The following is a 14,537-nucleotide window of genomic DNA, read 5'->3' as shown; positions in this document are numbered from 1 at the left end:
CCCATCCATCTAGACCCCGTGAAAAGTAAATTGGTTGCCAGACATGTTGCAGCACATCAGCGGGATATCTCTGTCGCTCAAATGTTGAGCTTCTCCTTCAGCCACTTCTCTGCCTCGGCAACAGCCTCGTCCAACTTCTCGGCGTTGGTACCCTGTCCTTGGCGGGTAGGCTCCTTGCCGCCAGACTTGCCTCCGATGACTCCACTGACCTGAGAAGCCCACTGCTCGGCAGTAACGCCTTGTGAGGACAGGTGCTGCATTGCATGTTAGCTTGTACTTCCATACTCGTACGAGGAGGTCAACTTACAGTGCCAACGTAAACGCCGTGGGCAACGGCACCCTCGTTCTTGCTTCCACCAAACAGGTAGACGGAGCGCTCCTTGTCCTTGGACTGGAAGTGCTTGACAACTTCGCCAATAGCCTTGGCGTTGGCGGAGATCGGGAGCTGACCAACAAACCACTTGGAGTCCTTGTTCTTCTCGAAATGCGCAGCAACGGTGTCGAGCGCAGTCTTGGACTCGGCCTTTTGGCGCTTCTTCTGCTCATCGGTGACGGACTTGACAATCTTGTCGAAGCGCTTCTTGATGTCCTCCTTGGTGAGAGTCGAGATGGTCAATTGGTTGAGAGCATGCTGGGTCGACTTGATCTCCTGCTCCTTCTCGGGGCCAAAGGCAAGTGCCTCAAGTGCATCGAGACGCTTAGAGAACTCGGCAGCCTCGCGTTGCACCTGGTGAGCAGCATCGCCAGTGTAGGCGATGATGCGACGGATACCCTTGGCAATACCGCTCTCCTCAACGATGACAAGGTCCTTGATGAGGCCGGTCTGCTCAACGTGAGTACCTCCGCAGAACTCCACGCTGACCTTGCGCCACTCTGCGTTCTTGGGGTTTGCGAGGAGGGTGTCAACATCAACGCCGACAGACACAACACGAACAGGGTTGGGGTATGTCTCGCCAAAGACGGCACGAACACCCTCAATTCCCTTGGCAAGATCGAGGTCTACCTCCTTTGAGTAAATCTTGCCATTTTGGCGGATGTAGGCGTTAGAGAAGTCCTCAATCTTCTTGAGCTCGGGAATAGTCACACCCGTCTTGTGAGAGAAGTCGAAACGCAGCTTCTCGTTATCGACCAGAGAGCCCTTCTGGTTGATGTCGTCGCCGAGAACTTCCCGGAGGGAGTGGTTGAGGATGTGGGTGCCAGTGTGGTTGTTGCGGATGGGCGATCTTCTCAGCTCATCGTACTCGCAGATGACTTCGTTGCCAGAGGACAAGTTGCCGTCCTCAAGATAACCACTGTGAACAATGTAGCCACCAAAGTTCTGAACATCGAGAACCTTAAACTCGGCGACACCATCAATGACGATGCGACCAGAATCGGCGACCTGACCACCAGACTCAGCATAGAAGTTGGTCTTGTCCAGCAACAGACCCAAGGGAGTGTTCTCGGCGATACCCTCAGTTGACTTGATGAAACCCTTGCCGTCGTAGATCAGCTGCACCTTGGCCTTTGAGTCACCCTTGACGAACTTAGCCTCATCGTCCGTTCTCGCGATGTTGAGCTGCTGCTCAAGCTCAGCGATTTGATGGACATTCAGCTTCGCAAAAGTCTGGGCAGCGTTCTTGACGACCTTGCTAGCCTCGCGGGCCTTCTCCTGGGCAACCTTGACCTCCTCGTCGTCGATATCGAGCTTGCGCTCCTCAGCCATCAGCTTTGTGAGATCGACGGGGAATCCGAAGGTGTCGTAAAGTCTCCAAACCTCGGCACCAGTGAGCTTCTTCTCGCCCTTCTTGATGGCAGCGTTGGCGAACTTCTCGAATTGAGCCTCGCCACGGTCAAGTGTACGGGCAAAGGCCGCTTCTTCCTCGTCAAGGATCTCAACGATATCCTGCTGCTTCTTGACAATCTCGGGGAACTGTTCACCCATTTGGTCGACAAGAGCAGGGAGAATCTTGGAGAAGAAGGATCCAATCTCGGCGTTGAAGTACTTGCGCGCGTAGCGAACACCGCGGCGGAGCACTCTGCGGAGGACATATCCGCGGCCGTCATTGTTGGGGACAGCGCCATCGGACATGGAGAAGGTCAAAAGACGAATGTGGTCGGCAATGACACGGTAGGCAGTGTCGATTCCGTCGGCGTCATCGGCTCCATACTTATCAGTGTAGGGCCTGGCGCCAGTAACTTCCTCAATTCTCTTGAAGAGGGGTGTGAAGATATCGGTGGCGTAGTTGGAAACAGTATCCTGGAGCGCAGAGACGAGACGCTCGAAACCCATGCCAGTATCGACGTGCTTGGCGGGGAGAGACTTAAGTGACTTATCAGCCTGGCGATCGTATTGGATGAAAACGTTGTTCCAGATCTCCACGACCATCGGGTCATCCTCGTTCACCAAGTGAGCGGCGTTGCGACCGCCGCCGACCTTGTCGTAGTGAACCTCACTGCAAGGACCGCAAGGGCCTTGGTCACCCATCTCCCAGAAGTTGTCCTTCATGTTGCCAGGCAAGATGTGGTCGTCGGGGACACCAACGGATTGCCACAAGCTCTTGGCCTCTAGATCGGGCTCGAGACCCATCTCAGGGTTACCCTCAAAGTAGGAGACGTACAGGCGGGCAGGGTCCAGACCATAGACCTTGGTCAAGAGCTCCCATGACATCTCAATGGCCTCCTTCTTGAAGTAATCTCCAAAGGACCAGTTGCCCAGCATCTCGAAGAATGTGTGGTGGTAGCTGTCCTTGCCGACATCGTCGAGATCGTTGTGCTTGCCACCAGCGCGAATGCACTTCTGGGAGTCGGTCGCACGCTTGAGAGGGTACATGGGATCCGACTTTGAGATCGTTCCGAGGAAGATGGGCTTAAATTGGTTCATGCCCGCATTGGTGAAGAGCAAGGTGGGGTCATTGTGAGGGACGACGGAGGAAGACGGCACTGAGATAAAGCAGAGATGGTTAGCCAATTGGCACATTTGAAGCAAAAGTTAGAAGCGCAATGTCTAGATGAAGAATAGCAGAGGCAATTTCCTCTATCACGCCGTGTTGCTGGGGGAAAGTGGAAAGTCGGTGACAACATACCGATCGTGTGGCCCCTCTTCTCGAAGAACTCGAGGAAAGTCTTGCGCACAACGGCGCCGGGCCACTTTGGCTCAGCCATGACAGCGGTGGGCAATGTCGAAGTAGAGTGAAAGCGCCTGTAGGGAAAAGTAGCACTCGATGCGATGAGTCCAGACGGTGAGTGGGTATCTGTCGTGGATCCAACCGACGCTCGAGTCCTCTTGGAAAAAGGGATTGTTGATGGTGATGAGGGGAGGGATGATGTTTTATCAGGGTCGGCACAGCTGTGACTCTTTTGGCGGGATGAGCTGCTTGCTAGCGCGGCAGCTGCATTGCTTCGGGGTAGGAGGGGCAGCGGCGTCCGTGCCAGTGGCAGAGGCAGAGGTAGAGATAGCTGGGGCGATAGCGACGGCGGGCCTGGTTGCGGGTGGTGGTGCAGATGCAGATGCGGGTGCGGCGAGGGGTGGTGGTGGTGGTGGTGGTGGCCCAGGTCCGTTGCTGTTGCTGTTGCTGGAGCTGGAGCTGGTGGTCCGGTGGTGCTCCTGTCGTGGAAACTTCTACAAGAATGAGTCAAAGCCAGTACAAAAGCGCCAGAGCTCCCCGGCAGTCGCAGCCGATGCTCAAGGCTACTTCGTCCGCCACAGCTGAAAGCCAGAGAAGAACGCGCTTGCGCCCGCGCCCCTCGTACGAGCACAGCAGCATTAGCAGTAGCGAAGGTCATCCTTCCTCTCCGCTTCCTTCCAAGTTCCCCCTCACCCCTTAGAATATATATCGACGAATTGGATCTGCGCAGGAGAGAGCAGCAAGCCAGCGAGCAAGCTCTATCGGTACTAAGACCGTCCACGGATCTCCTCCTTTCCTCTTCTTTTCCCCTTCTTTTTTGCTGATTCAAGCCGCAACTCTCTCTCTCTCTCTCTCTTCTCTTACCAACCAAACGTAAAAGACAACCAAAACTGGCAAAAGTTGTTCTCCGCTTCTCGCCGTCCAAAGACCTTAGCTCACCAAGGACATTCGAGACTTTGGATTGACTTTGGGCCCGCGTTCTTCACTTCACGACGGGATATTCCCTACCCTTCCGGAAACGGCGATTCAATATCAGCCGCACCGTACCGTACCGTACCTCTCTCTCTCTCTTTTTCTTCTCTCTCAAAGCTCACTTTTGAGAGAATCTCGGACCCGATTGGCAGCACCTCTGTTACGCCCGCTGCTCAGCTGCGCCTGTCGTGTCTCTCTTTGCTGCGATTCTAGTGGCCGCTTCGGGACTTTGAACAATTGGTCATCGCACTTGTTTCCGAATATTATCGTCGTTGTCGTCGGTCAGCAGCTCTGCGAACCCGGGAGCTGGTAGTGCTAATAGGGGTGGTACACCAGAAGAAGCGGTTGGACAAAAGGCAGAGAGGAAAGAGGGAAAGTTCCAGCAAAAGTCGCCGAAATATGCTACTGCACGGGACCCAATCTCCCTCCCACGCCCTGGAGGCGGATCAGCACCAGCACCAGCACCAGCATCCGCAGGCGAGGCAGCTAAGGCGCAAACGAAAAGCTGAGTCCCAAGACAACGAACGTTTATCCAAAAGGCTCAGTCTTCTGAATTTAGGTAAGTCAACTGCCACAACACGAGCTCACGACAATGGAAACTTTCTTTCCGCTTTCATACTAACGCACCATGCAGAGAAGAATGGCCAGAAGCTCTACGTGCCTGTGGAGGAGCCGACTCCGTCTTCAAGCATTCCAATCCCCGCAGACTCGTCGTCAGCACCCACATCTCCTCCCACCACCCGTCGTCGACGTCGTGATCGCAAACCGTCCGCCGATGAAGAAGTGATGCAGCTCGACGACTCCAAGCACAAGGTCTACATTTACAACATTGACGATGAGCTGTCCTCCTCCGAGAGCGAACCCGACGAGGGCAAGCTCGTCTTCCTTCCGGACATTGAGAAGCACCTCCGTCAGACGCGCATTCCTCCCTCCATTTTCGCCAACGACGAAGGCCAGCTGGCTGGCATGCAGGTGGTCCTCTACAACGAGCCCGCGTCCTTGACGGTACCTCGTGAGCAGGACAGTGTCCGCAAGGCCATCGTCGAGTCGCGCGCCCGCATGCGCGAGAGGCAGCGTCTCGAGCGCGAAGGCAGAGGCGCCCCAGTGCAGATGCCTCCGCCCTTCGTCTCTCAGCAACCTGTAGACGCCATCATTCCGGACCCCCCAACCCCAACCGAGATGTCGGCACCTGTAGACTACGATCCCGACGCCATGGATATGGACTAAGGGGACCCTCCAAGGCAAGTAATGATTGTGTATTTTATGACGATACCCTACGCCGTCACGAATGGGCACGTGTTATTGCGAGACCCCCGGCATCTTTAGCCAGGTCAGCGAGGCGTTTTTCATTGGTATCATTTCGATTCGTGTTGGTAGAAGTAACTACTTTGTACAATTGACAATGGTTATTTGTAAAAAGCATCCAGCCGCCATCTCTTTAGACATGCAGCCTCGATGTGTGAGATCTTGCAGCTTCTTGTTGGAGAAGTCACTTCCTGGTGAATTCCCATCTTCAGCTGCGTACTCCCGTCTTGATGATTTCCAGCCTCATCTCGTCTTTGTTTCATCTCTGGCCAATAATGCAAATTCATCCCCCGCTTCGAAAAGATCGCCATTGCAACAACAACATCAAATCAACATGCCACCTCCCCTCCGCTCCCGCCTCAGGCTTCACCCTTCGGCCTCACTGTGCCCTATACGGGTACGGCTGACCAGTGTGGTTCGCCGCAACAGAGGGCTGCGGCGGCGTGACGCCGTACTCCTGGGACGGGTCGACCTTGCTGCCGCCGTCGGGGGGCGCGTACATTGGGGGCCGGGCCGAGTTGGGGTCGTAGGTCGGGGGCGGCATCCCCTGCATGCCGTAGTAACCGCCGCCCTGTGCCTGCGGGTGGGTGTTGTAGTACTCGGGGCGGTAGGTGTTGTAGGTGGCGGCGGGCCAGGCGTAGCGGCTGTCGACGCGGGCGAGCTGGGCGCGGCTGAAGAGCCAGCGGTGGTAGCCCAGGGGCAGGAGGCCCTTTCTCAGGCGGCGCTTGCCGTGGGCGTAGCCTATGATGAGGAAGGCTGCGAAGAGGGTCGTCAGGCCGAGGAAGACGGACCACTTTACGATGACGCCCGTCTGTTTCGGTGGGTGTTAGATACGAGAGGCACAGATGGCAAGCAAGAGTTGTGGATGAGAACTTACCCGACTGTACCACCATGGAATCGCCCGTCCATTCTGTATAACCCAGCCGGGAGGGAGGTCGTTCGAGTTGACCACCGTCTGGCGAGCGCTCAGGTATGCGGCGTCCATCTTGTGAAGTTTGTGATTTGCAGGAAGTCGGATTCGCCCCTTCTTACGATTTCCCCCCTTTTTCCCTTCCGGTCAAGTTCCCCTCTCTCACAATCTTGGTGAATGTCGAAGCTTGGCCCAAGCCTTTGATGAACGGTGATGGTGTACGTATTGTTGATGGAAAGGCTGCAGATCAACTACGCCAAAAGAGGACACCCTGCTGCTGATAATTGGCAGAAACGACCGGTGCAAGGATAGCTAGAACCAGACAAGAGAGAAAGTGTGGTGTGAGTTGTGTAGGAAACTTGGCTCTTTTGCCAAGACTTTTGAAGTGCAACGGGTAGATGATATATTTGAACACAAGAACCAGAACAAAATAAGAGTCGGAAGGAAACTTGGAATTAAACAATACGGGAAGGGGAGGCCTGCTGCTCCAGCCCCCCCAGTCACTGATACACTGATACAAGAAATGATACCCCCCGGCTTGGATCGTCCGGTCCCCTCTCTCTCTCTCTCTGTCTGCCGTCTTTCCTGTTCTGTTCAGTCTGTTGCCATTTGCTCGGACATGGGGGCGTGGGTGTCGGTCGGCGGCCTGCTGGGCTGCTGCTGCATCGTTTACTCTGTTCTCCACGGCGCATGGCTGGTGTGCCAGGGGGGGAAGAGAGCGAGGTTTGGGAGGTTGGAAAGGGTGGAAACTGGGCCAATTGGCTGAGTTGCTGTCGCTTCCAACAGGTGACCCACACGCGCGTCCACGGGTACCTCGAGGTAGTGGACACTGAGGTGAGGTACGGAGCAAGGCAAGCGACGGGTGTTGCTGTTCTCGGGGAGCGCAGCAGCTAGCTGAGTGGAGATGGGGATTGAGGTGCGGCTCGTGCAATTCTGCGGCAGCGCTGAAGCACCAGAGCCGTTTCATCCACCTCGGGTCCCGAACGGCGAACCACTTACGACACGTATGGATTTGTACCTTACCCAATGGTCTGTTGACGATTTGGGAGACCTCGAGGCTCAGAGGTCCCCTTCTGACAAAATCCGCTGTACGGGATATCTCTACTGCGAAGCCCCGGGAAAGGACAACAACAAAACCATAACACACATTGCGAACACAAGGCGAGACACTTCAAAGCGCCCCCCCCCCCCCGGAATCCTCAGCCTCTGAGTCGAATCCGCTATCGATACCACCTCAAGTTGAGGTAATCAGGACAGACCCGAGGGCAATCAATGGCGTGGTATAAGCTCTTGCAATAAATGGCCTGGTATAAGCTCTTCACATAGGCTTCACATAAGGGAAAAAGCGGCGAATTTGTATGCTTCAAACCAACTCACTCAGTCATTCACTGCACTCACCACCGTCCGAGACCCCCCGTCCTCGCTCTCGCTCAGCTCACTGTGCTACCTTACCTCAGTATCACCTGGCCATACCAAACAAGCGACAGCGCTGCTGATGGCTTGAGAGTCAAGACTACTTGTCCCGTACTGCTGTGACTGCTTCTCCCGTATCCCACCGGCCGAACGTGACGAAGTTGAGTTCGTCGGAACCCGTCTCGCGCGTAAACGCCCCGCGGAGAGCACACGACTTCGTTCTCGGTTATAAGCATCATGCAATTGCTTTCGTTTACGAGTTCCTCTCTTTACTCTCACTCCAGTGCCCGCCATGTTCGTAAACCACCAAAAAAAAAACTCAGATATCAATCTACCATACTCTCGCAGTCAACCTAGTGCCACTTGTGAGAACCCAAGGCGAGTAACGAAACGAATGGCGTACGTAAGGCAGTCAAAACTTACCATGTAAGCGACCACAAAGCAATATCTGACCGTTACTATCCAAACCTCGATAGAAACTCTACTGCGTCTACTACTACAACAACAAACCCCCTTCCTCCAACAGAAACATCGGATCAATCGGCATGCGTCAGCCACAACTCTCGTCAGCCGATCATGGTTCAGTAAGGCGAGAACGAACTAGGTGGGTGTATGAGCTTGTTCAGTGATGGGTGGATGGGAGGAGGGGGGAGGGCGGATGCCGGCTCACTTACATACATCGTCATCACACACATGGTAAGAGAAGTAAGACGGCAAGGCACACATTGACACAAACCCGACACGGGCCCTCAGTAAGGCTTAGCAGCAAAAAAAAGGGAACAAGCGTAAAGATGAAGCTTGATTTACGAGGCACACAACACCTAATGCAAACATGAATTCCAGTCGAGGGTACATCCTTGTGGGAACATCATCCCACGTCCAGCTCGTCCGGCAACCACCGCCGAAAAGAAAAGCACAGGCACTCTCTTATTGCTCTGTCCCTTATTATCAGGCATCTTTCGGGGTTCCCACCCAACGTCCAGACCGAATTTACTCATATCGGGAAATATAGGGCTGGCTGTATGACAAAACAGTCTCGCAGCCTGCCCAACCATCCATCGCTCTTCTCCCCGACCGAGAGAGAGCTTGAATACGACTTTCACTCGGCCGGCGGTTCGGATCTCGAGCCGGGAGCCTCACTGACCACCTCTCTCCATCTCAGACAGAGAGACTCCATCAACAATCCTCAAACGGGGATGCAGAGTGCCTAAGGTTGGTTCATACCAAGAATGGGAATAAGTGAGGAAAGCGAGCAGCATTTTCCTTTGTAGCCATCATCTGCGGAAGAATTGAATTACGCCAGCCGACGCCTGTCGCCGTGGTTCCTACTCTTCGTCTCGCAGCCCGTGTTGATCCGAGAATGGCCATGTTGGTCAAAGAAAAGCCAAAGGCTCTCGAGCCTATTCTGTAGACGTCACCTCGTCCGAGACCCCGTGTGTCCGTCGTCGTCATGTATCACGGATACGTCCGCCTCATCTCGTCCCGTCTCGTCGACGACGGCAGTAAAGAAGAAGCGCGAAAGCCGTGTGTCCGCTTCGCATCACCCGTCCCTCCACCAACCGGTATCCTCATCGTAGCCGATGATCTCAAAATCGATATTCATACTCCGGAGCATCGTCCCCATCGTGAACTCCTGTCCTCAAAGTCAGCAAAACCCTCAACCTCCCCGTCCCTGCTCCCCCAATATGCAAGAAACTCACCTCATCCACTTCTTCCTCTTCCTCTTCCTCTTCCTCACCCTCACCATCATCTCCCTCTCCTCCTTCACCGCGATACCCTTCGTCACTCCCCTCCCACTCCTCACAACCACCCTTCCTAGCCCTTCCAGCACTTTCTTCCCCCTCCACCATCGCCATAAACCTAACCTCATCCTCCCTCCTCGCCCTCCTCCAAGCCTTCAACCCTCCCATCCCCTCAACCCTCTCCTTAGATCCCTCAAACACCTCCTCCGCCGCAATCCGGCTCGCGGCCCTCCACTTGCCAATCAACTCGACAAGCTCCTCGTCCGTCTCCCCTTCTCTCACAGCGATGCCACCGCCGCGAATCCGCTCAGCCTGCCGTAGAACCTCCTCCCTCCCCTCCGCCTCCCTCTCACTCTTGCTCCCTCCACCAACAAACCCAAGCCCGGGACCCGTCTTTCCAGCACCACCAGCACCGTAAGAACCTGTCGCCGCCGTCGTCCGCAACGGCGAAGGTGAGGCACCCGTCAGCTGCATCCCACGCGCGCGCGGAACGCCAAACGGCCGGCGTGTAGGCGTAGCCGTGGCCGTAGATGTAGACGTGAACGTGCCGCTCACCCCCCCTTTCCCAGGCGTCGCAAACTTCCCCGTAGCGTGCCGTGGTGTCGTCGTCGTAGCCCCCCTCGCAGATGGCGATGACGCTGCTGCCGGGTCTGTGGTCGCCGGTGCCGCCGAATCACAATCGTCACCCTCTTCAGCCGCAGGATCCTCCGCCGCCGCCGCCGCAGCAGCAGCGTCCGCGGTGCTGACCTCCCGGGTCCGCTCCGGGCCTGGATCTTGGTCTCGGCCTCGGTCCCGCTGCACCAAGGGCGACCTGAACGGTTTCCGAAGCGTCTCGTTTGCCGCCTCGACTCGTCGGCGTTTCGCCGCCGGGGTAAACATTTGCACCCCTTCTTTGATTCGTACGCTCTTTTTTTCTGTTCCTTCCTTTTCAAAGTGACGATCGATGAGTTTACAAACTGCGCGTGTCGCCTGTGCTCTGCGAAAGTGCGTGTAAGAAGGCGGGCCGCATTTGACGGGGCCGCTGTCGCTTTTTGGTAAGTCAAAGTCAAGTCAAGGTGAGGTAAGGTGTTATTGGAGGCTTTTTGCGGTCGACCGCGACTGCCTGTGCGGACCTGCAGGAAAACGCACCCACGCGCCACTTTTCCGACTTTCGGGATTCAGGGTAAATCTAATGTCATGTTCGCCATGGAAAGATTATGTCAACATGACATGTAAAAAGGGCACATCCAGCTCGCGCTTCTACGGGCCGCGCCGCGAGACGGTATCGAAGTCACTAGTGCCAAGATCTTGGCTAATCTCTACACACACATCACGGTCTGTATGAACATGCAAAATTGTACATCAACAGTTCATTCCAACTATTCAGCCATTGTCCTTCCGTAATCTACAGAAATCACACCAAACGCCCCGAGATCATCCATCTTCTGCTGCAGGCCAGTTTTCCATGCTTCCAGTCATCTCACATGTCCGTGTGCACATCATTCCCTCCAAAGCCGTCTCGGACACGAAGAGTAGTAATACTTATCAGTCCGGATGAAGAACGAAAAATAGAAAAAAAAAAAAAAAAAAAAAAAAAAAAAAAAAAAAAAAAAAAAAAAAAAAAAAAAAAAAAAAAAAAAAAAAAAAAAAAAAAAACAGAAACCCTGTCCGTGGCCAATGTTGCGCCTAGCAATGCAGCATAATCCTCCGCGTACACAGAGACATAGAAGAGAAGGTAAACTAAACATCTTACGTGACGCTAATGCCGTAAAGTGAAAAGAAAGAGGTATCATAGAACCAAATGCACTCCATACATGGTCTGAAGGAGGCCAGAATGCAGATGAATGGTACAGATAAGGCATCGAAGAAAGCGTCGAATGAAGAAGAGAAATTTGAAATCAAGAATCTACCCGAATCCTCTTGGGTTCGTTTCCGGCCTCAGGACCGTCATGCGGACCATTGGCACTGATCTCAGGACTCTTGCGCTTCGTAGCCGGATTGTCATCTCGCAAGAAGCTAGGACCGGAACCAACGACTGGAGTCGCAAAGTTCAATGGACTGGGTAGTGTGTTGCTATCGCTGCCGCCACGAGCATACCATTCCGGATAAAAGCTGCTCGGACTGGGCAGAAATTCGTTATTTAAGAATCGGGACGGAAGGGCGGAAACCGGAGTGTCAATGTTCATATTGCTATTTTGTTGCGGGGGTGGGCGAGCAAACGGGTTTGGCGGGCCCGTGGCGCCAGCTGAGAGAAGCGTTTGGGCTGACGGGGATGGCGGCGGCAGAACCATGCCGGAAGAGTGCGAGTCGGATGCATGGCGCCGAGTCGTCTGGGATGTGGTATCTGTCGAGTTGCGAGGAGAGTTTGACTCGGCAGTTGCGCTACCGCCATCCGAAGGTTCGTCGGGAATCTCCACCCTCAAACGGGGACGCGCACCACCACCAAGCTTCATGCTATTGGTGCGAGATGGCGGAGTAAACGTTGTCTCTGGGATTGACGATACGGAGATGTTGCGGCTTTTGTTCAGAGATTGAGTGCTGGCGCGCGGAGGCATGGGCGGAGAAGTAGTGGAACCATTGGTCCGGGATACTGCGCCAACATCAACTGATTGAGAGCGGTTACCTTCAACCTTGATGTTGCTCTGGTCAGGGAATGGGGGCCGATTAGGCTCTGCCTTTATGCTCTGCTCAGAGGCGAATGAAGCCAAGTGCTGAGACAGGATGGAGCGGTTCTCGTCAATGGGAGTGAAGATGCTGTGCTGCTTACGCTGCGGAAGCTTCTTGATCGCGCTATCCGTGTTGAGCAGGGGCGGCTGGGGCCTTTGGGGCAGCTCAGATCGTGGCTCTGACGGCGCTGGCATCTCTTCAGACTGCGGCGGCGAAGGCTGATGCTGTTGTGGCTGCTGTTGTTGTTGAGACTGAGGTGGCTGCGGCTGTTGCTGTTGCTGGGGTTGAGGCGACGGATGCGGTTGCTGCTGTTGCTGCTGTTGAGGCTCAAGTTGCTGTGGCTGTGGCGGCGGGGGTGAGATCTGAGGTGGTTGCGGCGGCAATTGCTGAGTAGGAGGCTGTGGCGGAGACGGCGAGATCCGAGAAACTTGAGGCCCAGGCCCTTGCGGACCCTGCTGTTGCGGGTAGTTTGGCGGCATGGAACGGCGCTGGTCCTCCATATGCTGTTGCATGTGCGGGGGATGATGATTGGGCGCGTATGAGGAGTATTGAGGGCCATGTTGCTGGTACTGCTGGGGGAGTCCGTGAGGCATATTTGGTGGCATATTGGGCTGGTTCTGGGGGTTGTAGATGGCGGGGTTGGGCATGTAGGCAAATCCGTTGACGGGAGGCTGCTGAGATCCGGGAGGGCCGACGGGTTGAGGGCCCATGTTTGGTCCCATCCGGCGGATGTCTTGTCGAGAACCAGGCCGTGATCCCATACCCGGCTGCGGGGTGTGGCCGCGTTGGACGGGAAGGCCATGATGTTGCGGGAAAGGCACGCCATTAGGAATCGGAGGTGAAGCTGAGGGAGTGTGGTGTCGCATATGAGGGAATGGCGCTTGTCCTTGGAACTGAGGCGGAATCATGTGAGACTCTTGCGGCGGGGTACCTTCAGGATCCTCATCTTCGTCCTCGTCGTTGCCTCCGTTGAAGTCTGAAGGGCCCTTGTGTTCATTCGGGCCGCCATGCTATCTCAGGGTCAGCGTTATGCATTCGCGACCCAGAAAGACTGGAGGAACTCACGTATGTGTATCTAGTGATCATCTCCCGCATATCCGTGGAAGAATACTCATACAACTTCTTGTTGCTGCCGAATATAAAGACAGCGACGTCGACGGAGCACAGCACGGAAAGCTCATGCGCCTTCTTGAACAAACCGCCTTTTCTCTTGAGAAAAGTACTATATGCGACGCGACTGTTAGCCAAAGGTTTCTGGGTATGGCGAGGGATAGTCAGGGCGCGAGCTTACACAGAGCGGTTTCTGTCATCCTTGATGGCCTTGATCTCAATCTTTCTGCGTCCCATCTTGAATTAGATGCTCTGGAAGGGGCTGCTGACGGGTATGAGGCAGCGAAACGCGTTGTACGGGGGCGAAGACGTTGTCGAGGCGAGCGACTTCGAGACCGATCAGCGATATCGCGGCGGCGGCGGCGGCGGCGTCGTCGGCGAGGTCTCAGCCGTTGCAGTCGCGATGTAGGGTCGACTGGTTGTGGGTGAGGATGAGGGTGAGGGTCTCGAGGAAGCGAGAGACTGGTTGGAGCTCGGAGGAGGAGGAGGGACGCGAGCTGGATATATCTGATCGCAGCGACTAGCTTGGCTGGTCGGGAAAGTGAGGTGGAAACAAGAGCTAGGCCGGGGAGGGCTGATCGCTTTTATCTAAATGGGCTGGGTCGTGGGCAGTGGTTCCGAACTGGCGATGCGTCAGTCAGTGGTTGCATGGGACAAGGCAGCGCATCCCGGGAGCAACGGTATATGACAGGCGGTGGGAGCAAAAGGCTGTCAGAGCAGGGGGAGAGAGTTGACAAGACGACGCATCAAGAACGTACATTGATCCCATTACAAGTGCAGATGCGACAGGTTCTGGGATGGACAGGCGATGTGAGGTGCAGGTCGATGGGGCTGAATCTGGCGTGGATGATTCTAATAATAGACGCGATCGTGTTCACTTTTTGGGTGCGGGAAGGCAGGACAGTTGAAGGAGGGAAGGGGGAAAAAAAGAATGGGAATGGATGGTGGAGGGGGAAGCAACAGTATTAGGTGCAGCCAGCCAGCCCGGTACAGTACCTCAGGTGTAAGGTAAGGTGGTAATGGTAGCAGCAGGAGGAGTAGGTAATGGGGGCAAGGCAAGGCAAGCCCACATCAGCGACCTAAGAGTCGGGTGTGTAGCAGACGGAGTAGGTACCGAAGATGAGTGAGTGAGAACCTCCGGCCAGTGAGGTTGCGGCAAAGAGATAGAATAGGTGGAAATCGGGGAGCGGGAACAGCAGAGAGCAGTGCGGCGGGCAGCGCAAGCATCAATCAGCAGGTGCAGCAGCGTTAGTACCTAGCAGCAAGCCAGCAGTTTGGAGACGGCGGGAAGGGAAGGAAAAGAGCGACGACCGGGGGGTAAGTGACAGGGAA

At 55.2% G+C, this 14,537-nt stretch overlaps 6 protein-coding genes across 6 annotated transcripts; 1 reads left to right on the top strand and 5 right to left on the bottom strand.

Annotated features, from left to right (window-relative positions):
• Positions 1–77: 77 nt before the first annotated feature.
• Positions 78–4,055, bottom strand: CTAM01_01404 (tRNA synthetase class II; the record flags this gene model as incomplete). Its single annotated transcript, XM_060517446.1, has 5 exons — positions 78–254; positions 308–2,922; positions 3,066–3,181; positions 3,327–3,598; positions 4,047–4,055. 5 exons carry the CDS (start codon positions 4,053–4,055, stop codon positions 78–80), a joined length of 3,189 nt encoding a protein of 1,062 aa, XP_060387907.1.
• A 423-nt stretch (positions 4,056–4,478) lies between these two features.
• On the top strand, positions 4,479–5,306 carry CTAM01_01403 (uncharacterized protein; the record flags this gene model as incomplete). The annotated part of the gene is made up of 2 exons (XM_060517445.1): positions 4,479–4,638; positions 4,714–5,306. The coding sequence occupies 2 exons, from the start codon at positions 4,479–4,481 to the stop codon at positions 5,304–5,306; spliced, it is 753 nt and encodes a 250-aa protein (XP_060387906.1).
• Positions 5,307–5,763: 457 nt separating this feature from the next.
• On the bottom strand, positions 5,764–6,369 carry CTAM01_01402 (uncharacterized protein; the record flags this gene model as incomplete). Its single annotated transcript, XM_060517444.1, has 2 exons — positions 5,764–6,195; positions 6,262–6,369. 2 exons carry the CDS (start codon positions 6,367–6,369, stop codon positions 5,764–5,766), a joined length of 540 nt encoding a protein of 179 aa, XP_060387905.1.
• Positions 6,370–6,541: 172 nt separating this feature from the next.
• CTAM01_01401 (uncharacterized protein) lies at positions 6,542–7,435 on the bottom strand (the record flags this gene model as incomplete). The annotated part of the gene is made up of 1 exon (XM_060517443.1): positions 6,542–7,435. A coding segment is annotated over one exon (894 nt), but the record flags the coding sequence as incomplete, so codon positions are not given.
• A 1,812-nt stretch (positions 7,436–9,247) lies between these two features.
• CTAM01_01400 (DNA repair protein Dds20/Mei5) lies at positions 9,248–10,328 on the bottom strand (the record flags this gene model as incomplete). The annotated part of the gene is made up of 2 exons (XM_060517442.1): positions 9,248–9,340; positions 9,408–10,328. The coding sequence occupies 2 exons, from the start codon at positions 10,326–10,328 to the stop codon at positions 9,248–9,250; spliced, it is 1,014 nt and encodes a 337-aa protein (XP_060387903.1).
• Positions 10,329–11,326: 998 nt separating this feature from the next.
• On the bottom strand, positions 11,327–13,442 carry CTAM01_01399 (MADS-box MEF2 type transcription factor; the record flags this gene model as incomplete). The annotated part of the gene is made up of 3 exons (XM_060517441.1): positions 11,327–13,105; positions 13,161–13,317; positions 13,387–13,442. The coding sequence occupies 3 exons, from the start codon at positions 13,440–13,442 to the stop codon at positions 11,327–11,329; spliced, it is 1,992 nt and encodes a 663-aa protein (XP_060387902.1).
• Positions 13,443–14,537: the final 1,095 nt, after the last annotated feature.

Source organism: Colletotrichum tamarilloi (assembly GCF_030869305.1).
Source record: "Colletotrichum tamarilloi strain Tom-12 chromosome Unknown Scaffold_3.1, whole genome shotgun sequence".
NCBI lineage: Eukaryota > Fungi > Ascomycota > Sordariomycetes > Glomerellales > Glomerellaceae > Colletotrichum > Colletotrichum tamarilloi.
Note: the sequence above shows the minus strand (reverse complement) of the source record. Positions and strands in the feature narration are given on the sequence as shown.